The sequence below is a fragment of the Hibiscus syriacus genome, unplaced genomic scaffold (assembly GCF_006381635.1).
Source record: "Hibiscus syriacus cultivar Baekdansim isolate YM2019G1 unplaced genomic scaffold, ASM638163v2 tig00110125_pilon, whole genome shotgun sequence".
In the NCBI taxonomy this organism is placed as follows: Eukaryota; Viridiplantae; Streptophyta; class Magnoliopsida; order Malvales; family Malvaceae; genus Hibiscus; species Hibiscus syriacus.
Genome location: NW_024062600.1, coordinates 222,408 through 244,415, shown reverse-complemented (window position 1 = coordinate 244,415; position 22,008 = coordinate 222,408). Strand labels below are relative to the sequence as shown.

The 22,008-nt window shown below is 34.9% G+C and overlaps 1 protein-coding gene across 1 annotated transcript; it reads right to left on the bottom strand.

Moving 5' to 3' along the window:
* Positions 1-6,184: 6,184 nt before the first annotated feature.
* On the bottom strand, positions 6,185-21,189 carry LOC120215602. Its single transcript, XM_039213244.1, has 22 exons — positions 21,178-21,189; positions 20,392-21,015; positions 19,559-19,794; positions 19,378-19,446; positions 19,130-19,264; positions 18,451-18,569; positions 18,076-18,372; positions 17,581-17,668; positions 17,378-17,483; positions 17,181-17,291; positions 16,814-16,977; positions 16,583-16,703; positions 16,277-16,501; positions 15,853-16,043; positions 15,295-15,462; positions 15,114-15,219; positions 14,693-14,830; positions 14,406-14,567; positions 14,115-14,315; positions 13,385-13,579; positions 13,205-13,276; positions 6,185-6,398 (listed from the first exon to the last, which is right to left on the bottom strand). The coding sequence occupies exons 1-22, from the start codon at positions 21,187-21,189 to the stop codon at positions 6,276-6,278; spliced, it is 3,663 nt and encodes a 1,220-aa protein (XP_039069175.1). The 3' UTR covers positions 6,185-6,275.
* Between the last annotated feature and the right edge of the window lie 819 nt (positions 21,190-22,008).

Genomic DNA, 22,008 nt, shown 5'->3' with positions numbered 1-22,008 from the left:
CAGATGGATGTTCACAATGCTTTTTTGCAAGGGGATTTACATGAAAAGGTTTACATGAAGTTGCCTCAAGGTTTTTGTAGTTAGGGGGAGAATGTGGTATGTAGACTACAAAAGTATCTTTATGGTTTAAAGCAAGCCTCAAGGCAGTGGAATGCTAAACTTATAGAATATTTACTTTTAGCAGTCTATGATCAAAGTAGACATGATTATTCTATGTTTACTAAGAAACACGGGGCTAACATTGTGATACTTTCAGTTTATGTTGATAATATGATGATTACTGGAAATGATTTGAAGATGATTGCAGAATTGAAAGAAGTTTTTCATAGGAGTTTTAAAATGAAAGACTTGGGTGAGTTAAAGAATTTTCTTGATTTAGAAGTTTTGAAAACAAAGGAAGGAATAGTTCTAAATCAAAGGAAGTATGCTCTTGAGATTATTCAAGATACAGGAATAAGTGATGCAAAGCCTACTGCAACACCTTTGGAGCATAATACTAAGTTCACTACAGTGGATTATGGTAACTCATTTTAGCATCAGAACCAAAAGAAAGATTGTTTAGCTAATAGACCAGAATTTCAAAGGCTTATTGGAAGGTTGTTGTATTTGACACATACAAGGCCAGATATAGCTTTTTCAGTTCAACACTTGAGTCAGTTTATGCATCAACCAAATAAAGAACACATGGAAGTAGCTCTTAGGGTGGTAAGATACAAAAAAAGGAATCTTGTTTTGGGAATTATGTTGAAGGCTTCAGGTAGTTGTCAGCTTGTAGCAAGTTGTGACTCAGACTAGGTAACTTGTCTCATGACAAGAAAATCAGTAACAGACTTTTGTATTAAACTAGGAGACTCATTGGTTTCATGGAAATCTAAAAAACATAATATTATAGAAAGATCTTCAGCAGAAGTTAAGTACAAGAGCATGATCATAACAACTTCAGAGCTTGTTTGGCTAAAAGGGCTGCTAAAAGAACTTGGAATCAGCAATGATCAACCAGTAAAGATCTATAGTGATAGCAAGGCTTCTCTACAGATTGGAGCTAATCCAGTGTTTCATGAAAGGACAAAACACATAGAGATAGATTGTCACCTCATAAGGGAAAAAATTCAAAAGGGATTGATCCAGACAAAGTTTGTTCTAACCTCAGAACAACAAGCAGACATTTTAGAAAAGGCGCTTGGTGTTTCATAGCATGAATATTTGTTGTCCAAGTTGAGAGTAAAAGATGTGTTTTACAACCCAACTTGAGGGGGAGTATTGAGCATAGAAAAGTTAGTTGGTTATTCTTGTGTAGTTAGGAATTAGTTAGAGGTTAGTTAGAAGTAGTTACTTTATTATTAATACTATATATATGTATTTTGTATACAGTGATTTGTGGAATAAATGAATTAGAAGTTTTCCATGTATCCAAGTATTTTAGTTTTAACATGCACCAAAGACCCGTGATTACTATTGTGCACGGGGACCATAAGAATTGAAGATGCCACGTGAGGTACCTCGATCATTTTAGCATTCCAGATGACATTTGAGTTTGGTTTGTTGTAATAGTGGGTTTCAATTGGGTTTGATTTCTGGTTCATGAGTTGGTCTTGGAGCTGCACCAATGGAGGTCGCGCGGAACTCACGCCTAGTTGGTAGCCATCCTGCGTACCAAAAATATTAACCCTTACAAAATGAATATATCAAGTTTTATACCAATATAAGTAAATTATATCCAGTGCATATATTAGGGTGAACTCATACAAGGGCGGATGTACACGGCCCCATAGGGGAGCCATTGCACACCTATCATTTTGAGAAAAATGTTAAATTTAGTTTAGTTTACTAATGGGAATAGGAAAAAATAAGAAAATTTGCACACCCAATTTCTTTTAGAATCAAGTATTAAAATTTTGAACCCCCATTTTTCAATTTCTAGATCCGCCACTGCACTCATGCTAGAGTTTTTAAATCAACAAACAAGCTAAAATACACCACATGTACCATCTATTTATTTCTTGAGCGAACTATAATTTTCATCCCTCAACTTTGACCATATTCCTCTTTTGGTCACTAAAATTTCAACTTGATCACTCAACTTCGATATTTCAAAAAAGTTGAAGTTTGGTGACCAAAACAAGACTATGATCAAAATTGAGCGATGGCTGAAATAGACTAAAGTAATGAAGGCTCAAAATTCAAAAATTAATGTTCGTATTAATCCTCTGGATGAAAATTAGTGTTTACAAATCTAATTGAAATGAATGAAAAAGAAAAGAGTTCATTAGTTAATATCCCCATTAATGCCAGTAGATAGCTATAATGTATCTTGATGGACAACATATCTTAGCCTCTAAGGTGTAATTTTTTTTTATAAATAAGGATAACCTATATGATTAGTCAATTTTGTTTAATATTTTTAATTTTTTATAAATGGGTCCAGCCGTGACGGACCGTTAAGTTTGGCCATTAACCCATTAAAAATGTTAGCTGACGGATTTTTTTAGGGTAAAATATATAAATAATCCCTAAACTTTTAGGGCATTGCATTTTTGTCACCCTGTTAGACTCCTCATTCTTCTTCTTCTTCTTCTTCTTCCGTCGTTTCCTAGCATGGCGTGCACCGCCACCACCAAAACATTCCCCACCATCCCTCGACCAATATGCCATTGGTTATTCACCGTAAACCACCGTCGATCATCGTGGGTGGTACTTTGAAGCTCCGTTGAAAACCTAATAATCCACCGATGATATTCTTCATGATTTCGACCACCGTAGGCTTCCGTAGGTTGCACTATCACCACCAGCGTGACCACCGTCCGCCCGCGACCAAAAACCCGACCACCCTCGCACCGTGAATCATAATTTTTCGTCGTGGAGAACGACTTAAAACTTCGTTAGAAAACACTAAACCATCGCAAATAGTTTCTCGATTTTTGCGCTGATCCCGAGCTCCGTTTGTCTCACTGCCACCGCCACTTGGTTCCCCGATTTGTTTCGACCAAAACCCAACCAGTATTTTTCCCTCCCACCGCCGTTGGGGGTAAGCTCCGATTACTTTATGTTTAATTTTTGTGTGACCAAAATGCAATGCCCTAAAAGTTTGGGGATTATTTATATATTTTACCCTAAAAAACTATGTTAGCTGGCATTTTTAATGGCTTAACGCCCCGTCATGGCTGGACCCATTTTGAATAATGGAATGAAACATTAGGCACCAAGCTGAAACGAAAAAACGTTAGGCACTAAACTGGAAAAACAAGCATAGGTTGGACACCATTTATATATTTAAGCCTTTTTTTACTGATTTCAAATATTTTAAACTTTGGTAACTAAAATATTGACTGTCGTTATTTCAATGATGTGTCATGTTAGTAAAAGTGTGTAATTTACATTTTAACTCTGAACTTTAAATAAAATACTAATTATGAGTATTTTTATTTTTTTTATGTACTCGTCAGGTTACCTACAAGCTCGTGAAGATTTCCTTGAGATTTGAGTTGTTTGCAATGCTTTGTCTTGGACCAGTTTACCCTTCAGTTCATTTTGTCCAAAGCCATATTTTCTGAAGTGGAATAAGAAGTTTCACTTTGATCAATTCGTTGTCAAAAGCCTTTTCAGTTGTATCAACTTTGACATTTGAGGCTTTTTCGGCCTCTTTTGTTTGTTATTAGAGCTTTTGTGGACTCTAATGTGTTTGCGGTTCAATTATATCTATGTTGTTTGCTTCGCATCAGATAAATCATCCTTAGAAGGTGGTGTCGAACTTCTTGTCTGCATTCAAGGAAATCTTCATGAGCTTGTAGTTGTAGCCTTGATAGGTCTAGAAATTAAAAAATAAAGTCCAAAATTTTAATATTCTTTTTTTAATGATATATGAAAAACTTTTTATTCTTTTTAATAACACATTATATTAAATTTAATTATTTTTTTAAAAATAATGAGGATGCAATTATGCCAGTTGGAATTAGTGCATCCGCCACTAGCTGACAGGCACAAGGGTGGAGGCAGTGAGAAGCCGGCACAAATGTGAGTAAACTCTACTTTTGGCAAAGATAAATATTAGAAAAATGGATAAATTAAAAATTTGTCCCTAAACTGTTTTAGTTTTACAAAAGACTCAAAATTAATATTTTATGTGAAATTCAGACTTAAAATAAAAATTAAATATTTTTACTAACGTGTTATGTCATCAAACTAACGACAGATAAAGTTTAATTTACCAAACCTTAATAAATGATAATGTAAATGACCAAAAAATAAGTTTATTAAATTTAGTGATGAAAGTGTATAAATATTAAACGAAAGTGATCAATCTTATAGTTTACCCTATAAATAAATATAGTAAAATGATTAGTGTAAGATTTTTAATATGAATAAAATATGAGAAAGAAACTTGTTAATATTAGTAAATAATGCACAAACATCATTTATGCCTATTTAAAAAAACGAATTGAGAAAGAAAAAAACAACCATATCATTGAACTAAATTAGGTTAGCGCGCACAAATCGAGTGATTTCAATGATAAAAGAATTATTGTTACTTTTTTAGATTCATATTTGAACATTAAAAATGTTAGGATTATGAATGTTCAATATCAAATGATTAAATATTATTTTAAAATAGATACTATTTTATATTTACTCAAATTAATAAAAAAAATAGATTAGCGCAAAATCTATCTGCATAAGGAGTTTCTTATTGCTCTTCGAATCTGAATTATTGAGGAGGAATAACACCATAAATCATTTGGACCACTGTCATTTATTTAAAAAAAAATATTTAAAATTTTCAATAATATTATATTTAAGCCTTAAATCGTTTTTAATAAATATAATATAACTTACCCTTACAATTAAGATTGTAAATGACTCGAGTCGAGTCAAATTCGAGTATTGATGAGCTCGATTGAAAAAATTGAAACAGAGCTCGACTCGATTAAAAAATTCACAAGTTTAAAATTATTAAGTTTGATTCGAACTCGAAATAAAAAATTGAAGCTTGATTCAACTTAAAAATTCACGGGCTTAAAATTGTCGAGCTTGATTCAAACTCGAAATAAAAAATTGAAACTCGACTTGAACTCAAAAAATTTAAACTCGAAACATTCTCAGACTTAGCTCGATTAAAGCTTGAACATGAACCTTAAGTACATGAAAGTTTTATATTGTATTAAAAAAATATCATATAAATATTAATATTATTAATAGTTTAATTTGAAATATCTAAAAATATAATATATTATTTTGTTGAATTGCTCTCAAACATTTCGAGTCATGTATCAAGTAACTCGCTTCACCTCGTTAAGAATTAAAGTTGAGTTTTAGTTCGATTCGAGTATATTCGATTCAAGTGTTGATCGAACTTTGACCGTATCGATTTCGAGTAACTTGCGATCTGTCTCGTCTCATTTATAACCCTACCTACTATCAATATTTATTAGGTTTTCTCCCCCTATGTATCGAGGTTGCAAAACATGATGGATTATTACCTCCAAACTTAGGGTTTCAGGCTAAATATTACATCCCATACGAGATTTTCTTGTGAGAAAACAGACACTTGATTTCGAGTATAATTCTAATAATATTTGCACGCGCAAAGAAAACTCTATGTAATGGTTCTTATAGTAATTTTATTTAGCAGAGGTAACATATTTTAGTCAATTTTTATAATAATTTTGAAATGTGATGAATTGAAAAATATAAAAATATATATTACGTCATTAGTTAAATTTCTAAAGTACATTTAATATCTTAAAATATATAAAAATATATTTAGAAATCTTAACTTTTTGAAAATTCAAAATATTCAAAATTATTTTAAAATCTATATCGTATATATATAGTCTTTCCTTATCACAATTTAGATTCTCGAGATGAATATGGTGGAACCATTCATCATATCACAATTACATATAATCTAGTGTAAATTGTAATGGAAAAACAATATTCCTTTAAATTATATGGAACAATTATAAAATAATATATATTAAAAAATTAGTCCATAATAAAGTGTAGTGTGCATATATACTGCAAACGTAACTGTTCAAATTGAGATTTAGAAGAACATCTCCATTTACCATGAAGCCACTAAACAAGTTCTTAAATTGTTGAACTAAAATCAGAAGGGCAAGGAAAGAAAAAAAATTCAAGAGATATATATCTTCCATCTTTTTCTCTTCTTTTTTGGAATGCCGTTGGTTTTTCTTTTACAACCTTGTAAGGCTTTTGTTCTAATATATGTGTGTAGCGTAGCTCATTGTTATCTACACAAATAACTGTGGGGTAGTGAATTAGCAATCCTTACCGAGCATCGACCGCACCTCCAAGATAGACCTCGGTGGCTCAAGGTCTTTTTCCGGGAGTGCATTGCCAACAAGCTGCTGCATCTGTGATGCAAAAGTATCATCCAGAATCTGCAAATTCACAACATTCAAAATTTCATTTTCATATCCCATTAATCTGGGTCAACAAGGAAATAATCAAGTGTCAAAGACGGTAAGGACATCCATCATTTATGTTTGAGAGAAATTATTTCCTAGTTTGTTTTCAAGAACTCAATTTCATTAGCTTGCGATGCTTGAGTATCATAAACATACCAAGAACTCTTATCCCTTATGAAACGATCCAAGTATTGTTCCCTTTTCGATGATTCATTCTGATGTTTGGCGGCAAAACTGAATTACCTCTTTAATCAGTAGCAGATGGTTTGCGACTTCATTATATTGCTGCACCAGAATAAGTATGACACGAGTGTATTTGCTAAAATCTAAGAGTGAAGTGTTTTCTTATTTTCAGTCTTTCCAGATGAAGGTTAGTACAAAATTTGATGTAAAAGTAAAAATTTTGATAACTGATAATGGAACAAGATAAAATTTTAGGACATATTTGGAGTCAAACGGGTAATCCATCAAACCACTTGTCCAAGAATTAGTACACAAAGGAGTAGCAGAGAGGAAGAACATGCATCTATTGGAGGTTGCTTAGTCTCTCAAGTTCACAATGAACCTTCCTAAGCCTTACTAGGAGTCTTAGTTCAGCATATCTTATTAATAGAGTACCTCTTAAGACTCTAGAGTTCGGAAGTCCTTTAGAGGCTTTGCTCAAAAGTAGAGTACAAAGTTCAGAAGTATTTGGTTGTGTTTTCTCTGTTCATACGAAGAATGACAGAAAACTGGATCCTCTGTGTGTTTATTAGGAATTCACAAACATGGAAAGGCTATAAGTTCTATCATCCCCCTTCCCTGAAGTATTTTGTTAGTATGAATGACATTATCTGAAGATGAACCATATTACTATACGACTTCATAATCTCTTCAGGAAGAGATTGAACAGGAAAAAATGATGCCTAATCCTCTGGTTTTGGAAAATTTTATTTCCAAAGAAAATGGCGTCCGGGGGAGATGGTAAAACGCATGGGTGCACCACCATAGAGAATTCCTCTTCCACTAGATAAACCAAATTTAAGAATGTGAAGAAAAAGTCATCATGTAGCTTACTTAGTGTCAAAAATCTTCTTTTTCTGGTGAGTTACCTTTAATCCATGTTGATCTAGATTTACTTGTTCTAAGAAAAGGTGCCAGGTCATGTACCAAACATCCTATTTCGAACTTTGTTTCTTATGAATCACTATCCCTTTCCTATAGAGCTTTTGTCTAGTCCTTATCCTCTGTGTCTATTTGTAGAAATCAGAGTAAATCTCTGTAATTTCTTATTCTTTTCAATAAGACAGATTACATATTTATATACAAATCATCTCTCTAAAGTAGGAAACTCTAAGAAATGAAAAATACTAATCCTAGGAGATATGATCCCTTAAAATAAGGGATTGTAGAATATTTACAGAATCCCTTAATTAAAGGATATTTACATAATCATATATTTCTATAATTCCTACACTCCCCCTCAAGCTGGAGAATATACATTGTATAATCCCAGCTTGAATAGGAATTTATTGAAAACAGGCTTTGGCAAAGCCTTAGTAAGAATGTCTGCAACTTGTTCTTCTGAAAGAATGTATGAAAGTGTGGTTGTCTTTTTGTTAACTTGATCAGCAATAAAATGCCTATCAATCTCAACATGCTTTGTCCGATCATGTTGAACTAGGTTCTTGGCAATTTGAATAGCAGATTGATTATCACACAAAACTTCAAAGTGATCCTCTTGATTAGTGACAAGTTCTTTCAGTAGTTTAAGTAGCCAAATTCCTTTGCATATTCCCAATGTTAGTGCTCTGAATTCAGCTTCAGCACTACTTCTTGAAACGACAGATTGTTTCTTACTTCTCTAAGTTGTAAGGTTTCCCCAAACAAAGGTGCAGTAGCCACTAGTTGATCTCCTTTCAGTAAGGTCTCCGGCCCAACTAGAATATGTAAAGATCTTAATAGTTTTGTCTTGTGTCTTCTTAAACATTAAATCGTGTCTTGGAGTTTTCTTCAAGTACTTGAGAATTCTATTTGATGTTGCCATATGCTCTTCAGTAGGATTAGTCATGTGTTGACTTATCACATTTACAGAAAATGCTAAATATGGCCTTGTCAAGGATAAATAAATTAGTTTCCCAACTAATCTTTGAAATTTCTCTTTGTCTACCAAGGACACATCTTCTTTGTTAAATTTCAAGCTTGCCTCCATTGGTGTGTCATTCGGCTTACAACTAAGAAAACCAGTTTCTTTGAGTAAATCAAATACATATTTTCTTTGGTTGATCACAAGTTCTGTTTTTGACCTTATCACCTCCATTCCTAAGAAATACCTTAGCTTTCCCAAGTCCTTGGTTTTGAATTCCATATTTAACAACTTCTTCAAATTGCAAATCACTTCTTCATCATCTCCGGTAAGAATTATGTCGTCCACGTACACAATAAGGATAGCTTTCGTATTTGTAGAAGTTACCTTGATGAAAAAAGTGTGATCGGCGAGGGATTGCTTGTAGCCATTTTTTAGGATGACTTTAGTGAACCTCTCGAATCAAGCTCTGGGTGATTGTTTTAACCCGTATAGAGACTTGTTGAGCTTGCACACCTTGTTACTTCCTTCAACAGAATTTAAGCCATGTGACAACTTCATATAGACTTCTTCTTCTAGCTTGCCATTAAAAAAAGCGTTTTTTACATCAAGTTTGTGTAATTTTCAATCGCAATTTACAACCAAACTTAGGAGTACTCGAATAGTATTCAGCTTCGCCACAGGTGCAAAAGTATCTGTGAAATCTATCCCATATGTTTGTGTAAAACCTCTGGCCACTAGTCTCGCTTTGTATCGTTGGATGCTACTATTTGAGTTATACTTTACAATAAAGATCCATTTACAGCCAACAACCTTTTTTCCTTGAGGAAGGTCATTAACAGTCCAAGTAGCATTTTTCTCCAGTACACAAATTTCCTCTTCAACAGCCCTTCTCCATTATGAATCCTTTAGAGCTTCAGCTATGCTTGTGGAAACCTGTTCTTTATCCAAGTTTGCTGTAAATGCTTGAAAAGACAGCATCAATGAATTATAACCAGCAAATTTTTCAATAGGATGCTTGGTGCACTGTCTAACCCCTTTTCTAATAGCAATAGGGAAGTCATCTAGGGTAGGGGAAGTGGACTTACTGATTTCTTCTTCTATTTCGGCAGCTGGACCCAAATCCAATTCTCAGCAAGCATCAGATTGCAAAACAGCCTCATAAATATGTTTTATTTTCCTTGTATAGAAACAGAGATGTTTGATTGGTGTTGTTTGTGGAATATTTTGAATGGGAGTAGGTGTATTTTCAGGAAGGGTATTTAAAGTAGGTATTGGTGAAGTAGTGATAGGTACTACTAGTGGATCAATGGGAGTAGTTACAGGTGACAAATCTGTAGATAAGGACAAAATTGGTGGCAATTCTAAAGGTTAAGAATGAAGAGTAGGAGGAGATACCTGATGTGGCTGAAAATCCTTCCATGTCTCTCCCTGAATTTCAGTCTGAGTGAAATAGGGATCTTGCTCATAAAATGTTATATCCATAGTGGTAAAAAATCGTTTTAAAGGAGGATGATAGCATTTATAACCCTTCTTAAGTGAAGAATACCCAATCAGTACACACTTTAATGATTTAGGATCTAACTTGGACTTATTAGGAGCAATGTTTTGGATAAAAACAGTACAACCAAATATTTTAAGTGGAAGAATGGAGGAGATAGGTTTAAAATGGGGAAAGTATTGCAAAAATATAGATTGGGGTGTTTGAACTTGTAAAACCTTACTAGGCATTCGATTGATTAAATATGTGGCAGTTAATAAGGCTTCCCCCACAAATATTTTGGAACATTAGTGGTAAATAGAAGAGAACGAGTAACTTCAAGGAGGTGTCTATTTTTTCTTTCGGCAATACCGTTTTGTTGTAGGGTGTCAACACAAGAACTAATCTGAACTATGCCCTTTTCCCTGAAAAACACACCCAAAGACTTAGCAAAAAATTCACTACCATTATCAGATTTAAAGAGCTGAATTTTAGACCCAAATTGAGTGAGAACCATGTTATAAAATTGAGTAAAAACACCAGTAGTTTCAGATTTATCTTTTAGCAAATAAGTTCAAGTTATCCTACTGTGATCATCAATGAAAGTTATAAACCACTTACAATTATCAGCATTCTTCACCCGAGAAGGACCCCAAATATCACTGTAGATCAAAGCAAAAGGGTGAGAAGGCTTATATGTAGAAGGAGAATAAGTTGATTTAGTATGTTTAGCAAGAGAGAAAACTTTGCAAGAAAAAGAATTTGGCCTTTTATGAATGAATAGAGTAGGAAAAACTTTTGCAAGATAGTGAAAACTAGGATGACCTAAACGATAGTGCATTAATATAACATTATCAACTTTTTCTAAAGCGGTGAAAGATTTCAAGATTTCGGTTTTAGTAGAGACCATTCTGTAAGCTGGCCTTACCAATCATGTTCTTCGAGTTCAGTGCCTGCAAAGTACAATCAATATCTTTAAAAATTACAGAGCAGTGCAAGTCGGTGGAAAGTTTACTAACAGAAACGAGATTGCAAGCCAGATTTGGTACGAATAGGACATTTTTAAGTACAATCTGGTCATTGAGAATAACAGTGTCATGTCCTTCTATTTTGCACAAAGAACCATCAATCGTTTTGACAGCTTTACCAAAGTTTGGAAAAAAATTGCAAAACAAATCCTTATTATCAGTCATATGATCCGTAGCACCAGAATTGAGGATCCAATTAGGGGACGACTGGGAGGAGAAAAAAACTATAGCATGAGGTTTACCTTCTGGTTTTTTCATGACCAGATTACCTTCTGATTGAGCAGCAGAACTAGAAAAATTTTCTGGATTTGAAGTGATCTCCGTAGTAAGAGAAGAAGTTGTGGATATCATCTAGGTTGGAAAGAAACCGTAACCTGGCTCTGATACCATATAGAAATCAAAGTAATTATCTGTAATTTCTTATTCTTTTCAATAGGACAGATTACATATTTATATACAAATCATCTCTCTAAAGTAGGAAACTCTAAGAAAGGAAAAATACTAATCATAGGATATATGATCCCTTAAAATAAGAGATTATAGAATATTACAGAATCCCTTAATTTCCTACACTATTCCACAAGATTAGAAAGAGTACATTAATGATCCGAGATGAAAGGGAGTCATGATTGAAGAGATGAAGGCTCTAGCAGAGAATGAAACCTGGAAGCTAGATTAGTAGCCAAAGGCTTCTCACTCAAACATATGGTGTGGACTATTATGAGACTTTCTCTCTTGTTGCAAAGATGAACACCAACAGAATTTTACTATCCCGTGCAACCAATTTTGATCGAGATTTGCAACAATTTGATGTGAGGAATGTTTTATTGCATGGTGACTTAAATGAAGAATTTTGTACGGAGATTCCTTCAGGCTTTGATGATGCAAAAACACAAGAAAATATGTGTAGATTGAAGAAAACTTTGTATGGTTGAAACAATCTCTTAGGATATGGTTTGATAGATTTAGCAAAGCCATGATCTCCTTTGACTATCAATACAGCTGATGACATTGTGATAACAAGAGATGACAAATAAGAGATGGCCTTGTTGAGATCAAAATTAGCTCGGGAATTTGAATCAAAGACTTGAGAAAATTGCAATAGTTTCTAGGAATTGAAGTCACTAGGTCCAGAAGAAGAATCTTCATTTCTCAGAGGAAATATATTCTGGAGCTTCTGGTTGAAACACCCATAAAAGGCAACTAGAAGCTGCAAGCGGGAATTGGAGAAACTGTTGATAAGGGGAGATACCATAAGTTAATTGAATGAAAAATTTATCTCACATACGAGACCTGAAATAACTTATGCAGTTGGCTTGGTAAGCAAATTTATGCATGATCCTAGAGGAGTATCAAGCAAGTTTTTGTTTTTGCATTGTATGTTATATGAAGTCTGCTCCACGAAAGGGCTTTTATTTTCCAAACACGATCATCTCTAGATAGAAGCCTTTACTGATGTGAGAGGAAATCTGGTTTACTTGGAGAACCAAGAAACAAAATTCAGTTGCTTGATCAAATGCCGAGACAGAATACAGAATAATGTCACAATGAGTTTGTGGGCTCCCATGGTTACGGAAATTACTAGCAGAATTAAGGATATCAAAAGAAAATGTGGTATTCTTGTACTGTGATAACAAAGCTGCCATTAGTATTGTTCAATAGATGGTTCAACAGGACTGAACGAAACATATTGATATCGATCAACACTTCATTAAAGAGAACCTAAACACAGGCCACTTGAACTTAATCCATGTGACATCGAAAAGTCAACTAGAAGATGTCTTCACCAAAGATAATAGAACTATCGTAATTTGGTTTTCAAGTTGGCACTTTACACCAACTTGAGGAGGAGTGCTGACCAAATAAGTTGAAATCTTGGGAATCAATTTGTTGGCTTATTTTTTATCAAAAAAAAAAAAATTTGTTGGCTTATTTTTAAGGCGGAACTATTGTAATTACTTGGTAATTGTAGGATTATTTCCCTAGTTAGAATTAGATCATTCAACTCTTGCATAAATACCCATTGATATAATCAAGTTTTGATACACAATTGAGGAAGAATCCTCTCTAAATTCTGTTCCTCTCTCAGTTTAACAATATATGATTTGTTCAGCATGTTCATCTAAAGATGCAATGCTCAGTTTAGTAATAAATTCAGGAACTCATTTTTAACAAGAATGGAAAAGATTGTTAGGCATTCACTTACAGATACAACAATTCGAGAACCTTTGCACCATGATCTATTATCTTTCCGATTTTCCAAGAAGCCGAGAACATCCTGCAAGATAAGACAAAAAAAGATGAAGAAAAGATCATGTAATTTGTGCAATTATTAGCTTCAATTGCAATTTCAAACCATTTACTGCATCATTCACCTACAACTTACTTGTCCCATCCTATCCCAGTACCATCGGCAAATTGCAATGAAAACACGAGTCTCAAAAACAATATGAAGGTGATTCATTGTACTTATCAGCTGTTCTTTTAATGGCTGCATTCTGCCCCGAATATCAGACTCTCCCATGGATTCTTTGGAATCTTGGAGAATCTTTTTCAATTTTGTCGATTCCTGTAATTTGGTCTGGAAAAAAAAGGAAATAAAAGATAGAAAATCGATTCAACAGCATAACCAAAATACTACTCAAATAAATTAAAATGATTGAATGAGAAACTTCAAGCATATAAAATTGACTAATATGCCTCTAGAATGATGAAAACTGACTGATACGATATGCTGCAAATAAAATGATCGACAAACATGTTTGGATTGAATTTGAAACTGAGACTATATATCAACGCATATAGCCTATATACAGAATGAAAGATCATCATAGTTTCTCTTCAGGGAAAATTAAATTCCCAAAAGAACATTGATTGCTGCTTCGGAAAATAAAAGCAGCTATTGATGTTTTTTATGCATAAAGCAGAAGCAGCATGAAAATCAAGCTTAATTTGCTAGACAGCCCTAGAGTCTGATAGTATAGACACCCACAAACCAATTATCTAACAAGTTAGGACTTGCTATAGTCTAAGATTTTTGCTTCTCCAAAAGTTCTTTTCAGCATTCAGATAAACTCAAATTTAATTCATGGCTACTATAAGAAAATGACACTCACATTTTCAGCAAGTTTTTCAACAACAGCCTGCAGGTACCCTCTAAACTTGGTTCTCAACATCACCGTCACCTCACTAAGACGCTCTCCAGGAGCTGTATTTCCTCCATCAGGAATGCACGAACTCCATGACTTGAACTGGGTCTCAATCTTGGGACGTAGGACATTGAGCACCCTTTTCATAGAATTCAACAGGATACCCAGCTGAATGTAACAATCATGCTTTTAATCAAATGAATCCAGAGTGTGAATCCAATGGAGATTCTTGTTCAATGAAGTTATTATTGGGCTTACCTCATCAGGAACAGTGTAGGAGCATACAGATCGTTTAGTAAGTTTCTGTATGTACTTAATGCTGAATTTCTTTGGTGCCAGATTTTCTTTCAAAGCAGACACTACATCTGCATACTGCTTATCAAGAGCTTCCACTATTGCTTTCTCAACATCCGAAATAGCCTAGTACAGAAACATAGCCCGTAGTTTATTACTTGTTCATGAAATACCTGGTTAAACAATTCACGATGCAACTGAACGGACGTTCACTAGCACAAACTGAGGTGAAATATAAGTAGATAACATACATTTTCCAGAACAAAAATATATTCAGGCCACCGGCAGATGATGATTTCATAGTCACTCAAAGTCTCCTTGAGTCGTTCATACATTTCATCAATAAAAGGAGTTGTAGAATGTTGTGTTCTAACTCCTGACCACTTTACCTGCAAGTATATAAGATTCAGATAACTTTTACACCAAAAACAATCTACCAAGACCAGTTTGATAATATCTGCAAGATGCTTCTAGAATAGAATATTTTAATATTATCTTTATTTGTTTATTTCAATTGTAATCATGTAAAAAGAATAGAGAGGCATCACATGCTTAGAGAAGATGACAATGATATGTTCTTCTTGACACAAATCAGGTAGGCCACGGTAATATTAATGAAGTTACAAGCAGGAAATCTGATTCAACAATAAGATTGTTGCTTAAAGAATGTACCTTATCTAGTTTGCATGATTCAAGTAGAGATTGCTGATTATCTTGAATCCAGATCATGATGTACAAGTGGAACAACTCCTTTGCATCAACTCCACCTTTCACATGACTGCAAGAAAAGTAAATGAGTTTGTAATAGTAAAACGAAAGATTACTAAAAGAATGGCTGTCACCAAAAAGTTACCTTATGTTCCAGCTGGAAAGATCTCGCTGGAAATCGGCAGTTTCAATAATAAGTTCTATCACAGGTGGTGAAGGGCCAGATGGTGGGCATGCAAGAAGGAAAGCACGTAATCTGCTGCAAAGCTCAGTGCTGTATATAGATGCTGATAGGTTTGGTAGGTCAATAAAACTGCACAAAGAAAGAACTCGATTTAATGTTGCGACTTTATATAGATGTGGCTAATGAAAAGTTCACACATGCATGATTGTATAACCTGGTATGGTGTTCTGAAAAGTGAAAAGGGTTTATTCTATCAACCATTTCGGTACAAAAGGGTAAAAATAAACACATTGTTTAAGCATATTAAAAGATAGCACACTCTTGACCATCATATCACAGATTACGTCAATAGTAGTAAGCAATTAATGTCAGCATCATGCTTATCTTCAAATCCAATACATATCTCAATTACTTCTAAATTTTTTGGCATGATCCATTACACGAATGGGATTTCACTTTTTGAGCAAGATTAAAACAGAAACAAAAAAAGAAAAGAGAGAGAGAGAGAGAACAACATACCTGGGAAGTATATGTTGATTGTGAATCTCAATATCAGTTAATATCTCATTCTTAATGTTCCTGCAAAGACATGCCATCTTCTGGTAAGCAGTAGACACTGCAAAAGGATCCAAAAAATTGGGTTCATTGTTGGTGGTAACAAATTCGTCAGTCTCAGCCAAGTGCCTTCTTGATCTGTTTCTTGCAGCAGCCTGTGTATATATGAATATTTAGAATGTGGAGGTGAGGCGTGTAGAAAGATAGGTACATCATTAAGCAAATTTGTTAAGAAACTAAATTTGTTATTTCTGTTTTTCAGTTGTAACTAATTTACAGTTAATTAGTTAGATTAGAGTTGTATATATTTGTAACATTTTCTATCCATTAATCAGAGAGGTATTATTCAGAATAGTCTTTGTAAATTTAACAAAATTAAATTCTAAACCTGGAAATAATGACACAGATTTGTCTGTGCTTCTGGAGACAATATGTCATGTAAAAGAGTATATAGTTTAACTGCAGGTTCCAGTGCGGGTGCTGCAATTCTTGTTGCAGGCTTGAACACATCCATAATGCCTGAGAATGATGATTCATCAAGTGATTTGTAGTTCTCGAAAACCAGAGAAAGGATCTGCTCGATTTGATCTTTGGTTTCTCCCAAAATTCGATTCTGGGGATGCAGCAAAAAGCACATCTGTGTTATTGAAGAGAATTATTATAACTTATAAACAAAAAGTGGAATGAGTAGTACCTCTTGATGAGTCAATGCTCCTTTAGTATGGCACTTCATAACAACTGGCACTAACAATTCATGCACCAATCCCAGGCAGTCAGCAGTAGGCGTGGCAACGTCCATTACATAAGAAAGATACCTGTAAAAAATGTACAGATTCCAGACCTAAAAAAATTGACCAAAACAGGAACCTTCTAGAATATGAATGCCAACAGGACAAAAAAATAAAAGAAAACAAAATTCAATTACCTTAGCTTGGTGTAGACATCAGAAACTCCATAATACAAGGCAAACTCTGTTAATAACCATTTCCATGATCCATATAATTGTAAATTTCTTTGTTGGAATCGTTGAACCTTCATTGCAACTTCCAAGACAAGGTCATAAGCAACTGTTTCTGCAACAGAACCACACTAGAAAAGAATGCAATTAATATCACAAAGCCATTGCAGAATTAATTCATTTAGATTAAACAACTAAATGTCAGACAATAGTACCAAATTAAAAGCAAACAAATGGACCGAACCTTCTTTCTTCAAACTATGAGCTACAGATATCAATGAAATTAATTAAGGAACTACGATTTAAAAGTTTAAGCTAGTCAAGACTAGTTCACCTTGAGACAACTATTATCATCTGAAGTTGAGTAGTTTATATACAGCTGAAGCTTGCCTACAGGTTCATGTTCTGGCTCACGGTAAATAGACCACCACCGCAACTTGTCAGTCTACATTCAACTTTCATATGAGCATTATTAAACAAACTAAAATTGCAAATTAAGTATAACTAATTGTAGTAATTTTGGAACAATACCAAGTCTTCAGCAATAGTAGCCACTTGTACAAGGACACGACCCAAATGCTTCCCCTTGGAGTCTTGAACTTCAACAATTAGATCATCTCCCAAACTATCTGGGAAGCTGCAAGAGGTATCGGTTCCTATCTTGTCAGTAACAGTCTTAGAGAAATTTAGAGACGAAAGCAAGAGAGACAGAGAGTTAAGGAATAGTTACATACAAGAGATGTGTTTCACCAGACCCAGGTTGCATTCTTATGTTGTTTTCTTCAGTTGAACTTTTCAGTCTCAGCATGCAAGCATATGTTTCTAATGACATGTATGGACAGAGGAAAGGATGATGGAAAATTAAAGAAAAAATAACAAGTTGGCTAATTCGTAACTAAAAAGGAAAATAAACTTGAAGAAACACATATCCAAGCAATACTACAGATAAATACAATCAAAATGTTTTAGTTACAAACAATTAAATACAGATGCCCTTAAAGCAATTTACAATTCAATTGCAAAACCACATCTTTCAAGAAAATACCACGTGTAGCAGAAAAGGAGCTAGGCAGCTAGCATGTTCCATGATTTCCATAAATGATGTGGGCATCGTCAGGATGAGTACTTCTTAAGTCTAAGTAGATTACGAAAAAATCCATTCAAACAGGATCCTACTTTGTGTAACTTATAATGAGAAAACAAGGGGTTTCAAAAGACAGAGATAATACCTTTCACAATTTCATATGACGATGAACCATTGCGTAAACTTGTTATGCCAGTTTTCAGCAGTCTAGATACTTGTTTTACATACTGAGTTCCAGCATGCATATATGCAGAACTTTTGGCTGTGAAAGAACGACCTGCAGGTAAATGAGGTGCAACACGAATCCTTTTAAGAGTATTCCACCTTGAAGAGAGTACTGACTGAAAGTTGGACAACTTCGTCTCCAGCTTAATTTCCGGAGCACTAAGAGATGACATACTACAGCCAGTTGGTGGATCCAGGGTTGCTTTGACTTTACGTACTGTGTGCAAATAAAGTATTAGGGATAGCCAAGAAAAACGACCCGAAAAGTGAATGTGAAATCTGATAGGACAATTACCTTGCACCTTCATCTTGCCAACAATTTTCTTAGGCTTGGGGGCAGCTGCCTCATTGGTAAGCTCAGAAGAGCGTTTTTCCATTAGTTCCTCTTCTGATTGCAACAGAACTTGTTGTAATCTACGCACCACATGCAAATTTTAAGGAAAGCAAGAGAAAAAATAGTGGGAGTAGAACAATAAAGCATACCCGTTTACAAATCATAAACAATTCCAAAACTTTCAAAATCAGTTAAAGAACCAAATTCAAATTCTTTAGATCATTTACTTCTGAGAAATGGATGCATTTTCATCAATTTAAGAGGCGGCTATCAAGTGTAGTCATATATGTAAATAGTGGACTACTAGACGTAATGAAAACTTTTACTGGACTAATGAAATCAAGATAGTTTGTTTGATACCAAAAAAAAAAAAAAATTCTATTTTATCAAGATTTCTATGAACATTTACTGCCTTTACCATTCAACATTCAAATTTCAGTTTTACAGAGACAAGAAACCAAACTGACTGACATGCTGCACATGGAAGTTTAAGCAGAACCAAATATAACAGCTCCAATAACTACTACAATACCTAGGAGAAGGGATTTTGATATTAACTTAGGACAAGATGAACCATTATAATATTAAAAATTACTTGAGGTTACCTTTCTAGAAGAATGAAGGAAGAGAATGGACTCACCCAAAAGTATCTCGTAATAGAGCACATTCATTTTCAAGAAACATAGGAGCTTCCTTGCAACCCCTTGCCCAAGCATGCAGGCAAAGTCGAACACATGCATCGTAAGCAATTACTGCATGCCAAGGTCCAAGAGCACTGATTTTGGTATGACAAACACTTTTAGTAATTGGTGAACAAGAAAAGCTGCAGTAATAAAGGTCAATTTTTGTCATTGGAAAAATCAGTGAGTCCGTATTGGTCTGAGATACCTTGCATGGAATATTGGGATGCGAGCGCCACCAGAAGATGATGCAGTGGTGGCTTCTGCACCAGCACTCCTGAGAGAGTATATAGCATAAACGATATTTTAATGTGCACTCTATCATATACTGTGGGGGAATAGATTGATGTGATTTCAGATTAAATGTATTAAAAATTTATTGTGCAAACCTTACAAACTCCTCAGATTTCCTGTTGCTCCTATAACACTCTGGCTTAACACCGGATATGGATTTGAATGTCTTGGGATCGTGTGAAGCAGCAGCACACTGGGTGCTTTGTGTTTCAGACTCTGGAATGTGCTCACTGTCTTGTTTAACTTCCTGCACTGAACTAGAAAATGGTGGTGCACTTGGATTATCTTCATTAGATATCTTTTCATGGTGTAGCTTCCTAGAATTTAAATCCTGCAAAAATCCATCCCAACAAGAGAAGGGTATATAAGTCAATAATACCCACAGCAAGGACCATATAATACGGAAAAGGTTAATAATAAAAAATGAAAAATGCATATATCATATATGTGCACGCAATCTATACATGTTCAAAATGAATTTTTAAGCTGAGAACTACATGTCCAAACTTTGTCTTATTGTGCTCCAAAAAATCAAGAACTTCAGAATTCCCTTTACCTATTGAAATCACGTGTAATCGTGATAGGATGCCGTAAAGGCATTCATGAAATCGAATGTTCTAGATGTGCATGCTCCATCAGCAGTCAGACAAGAGTAATATGATTAGCTAAGAAATAGTAAAAGTCTGAAGTCAACAAGCATAGATACCAACGATATCCACCTCAGGTTCCCCTTAATTGTTAGCAAACTCTAGAGCTAATTGATAGTATAATTCTTAATCTTTATGTATTTTCCTACCATGACAGCGATTTCCATTCAACTGATTCTGTGAACCTTGATTACTATGCTACAATATCTATATGGCATCAAAATAAGGAATTGTGTCTCAATCTGCAAAACAATTCAAACCGAAGTTTTAATAAAACAAACCTTTTCAGTTGTACTTTCCACATTAATCCGAGAAGGCACAGTTGAATCATACCCTTTAGAAACATATGCTTTACTCCGAGGGACCATACCATGAATACTCCCCACTTGTGTAGTCAAAAACTCAGAGCTAACAGCCGAATCGGAAGACTCATCCTCTTCGGTAAAACCATCCCTTCCAACAGGATATCTCCCATTCCTTCTCGCTAACCTATCACCCAAATTCCCTCTTCTCCCTCCCATTAAAGTCTCCATAGACGAACTAACATCTGAATATGCATAACCACTGGCAGTGGCATATAGGGGCTGTCTTTGGGCCCGGTTTCCAAATGTACGAGCAGTTCCATTAGGAAGTCTTTCATCTCGTGGAGAAGAATCAAGAGAATACCTCCCTCCATAAACAGTATCTTTCTCAGAGTCACTAGTCACGTCATTTTCAGAAGCGGGGGAACTGTCCTCCTCACCTGTTAAAGCGGCAGACATCAACGGGATTGTCGTTTCCGGAAAGTGGCCGCTCCTGAATTTTCCCGGAGACGGTAAGCCTAAATTCCGGCTTCGGGCACGGATGTTGGTGATCGGATCAATTCGAGGCCTTAAGCTAGAATGTGAATACGGAATTTCCTTCGGCTAAAACGGAAAAAAAAAACAAATGAGAAATCCTAATTAATGAAATGGAAATTCAAAAAAGAAGGAAAGAAAAGAAGAAGTCTCACTTGTCGCACCCATTTGAGGGCATTGTTGTCGAGTCCTTCAGTGAACATATTCTTGCTTCCGTCTCTTATATCCTACCTGAACCAACATTGTCATAATCTCTTGTAAGAATAAATCAAAAACTGAAAATAAATTAATTAAAACTTACGTACAACAATTGTGCAAAGTGGAACAACAAAGGCTTACATAAGAAACTATGTCCGCAGCCGAGAAAGCTTGAGCTTTTAAGGCGAAAACAAACAAAGAGGGAGAGCAGTGCAGATTTCAACTTTAGAGTACAGTAATTTTACAATAAAAATGAAAGGCCTTTGCTTCGCTCTGAATCGGAAAGAAAAAAACGGGAGGGGGGATTTAAAAGCTTTACCTGAACAAGTTTATGGGGTTTTTCTTCTTGTATTCGAGGTTTTTGTTACGTCGGTTCAATTTTAAACGGCTTCGTTTTGAAGCATTAAAATGAAATCTTCTGAATCTAAACAAATTGTAAAAGGAGTGCGAATAGAGAAACGTAACGGCCGAATTGACGTGGCAAATAAAACTCTGTTATTTCAGTTTTTTAATTATAAGTCGTACGTTGTTCAACAATACCATATATTAATGAGGTATATTGGTTCATTAACACGACTAATTCATATTGTAATGGATGATAACTTATGAAGAATAATGATATTTGGAACAAGTGTTGGTAATGCTCAATCCCACATAGTATTGGAAATACTATTGGGAATGGTATTTAAGGCTTGTATTTTGCACTTCCTTGTTGAGTGAAAGAGGACAAGGGGGACTCTCGCGCGCCGCCGCCGCCGTCTCGTGGTCGTGGTCGTGGTCGTGGTCGTGGTCGTGGTCGTGGTAATACGTGTCTTCGACACGTCCGCGCGGATACTATCTTTTTAGAGAAAATCCTTAAGAAAC

Coding starts and splice junctions, on each gene's coding strand:
- LOC120215602 (XM_039213244.1), bottom strand. Junction 15,463..15,852: donor AATCAACATATACTTCCCAG/GTATGTTGTTCT, acceptor TTCTTTGTGCAG/TTTTATTGACCTACCAAACC. Junction 13,277..13,384: donor ACTGGGATAGGATGGGACAA/GTAAGTTGTAGG, acceptor CTTATCTTGCAG/GATGTTCTCGGCTTCTTGGA.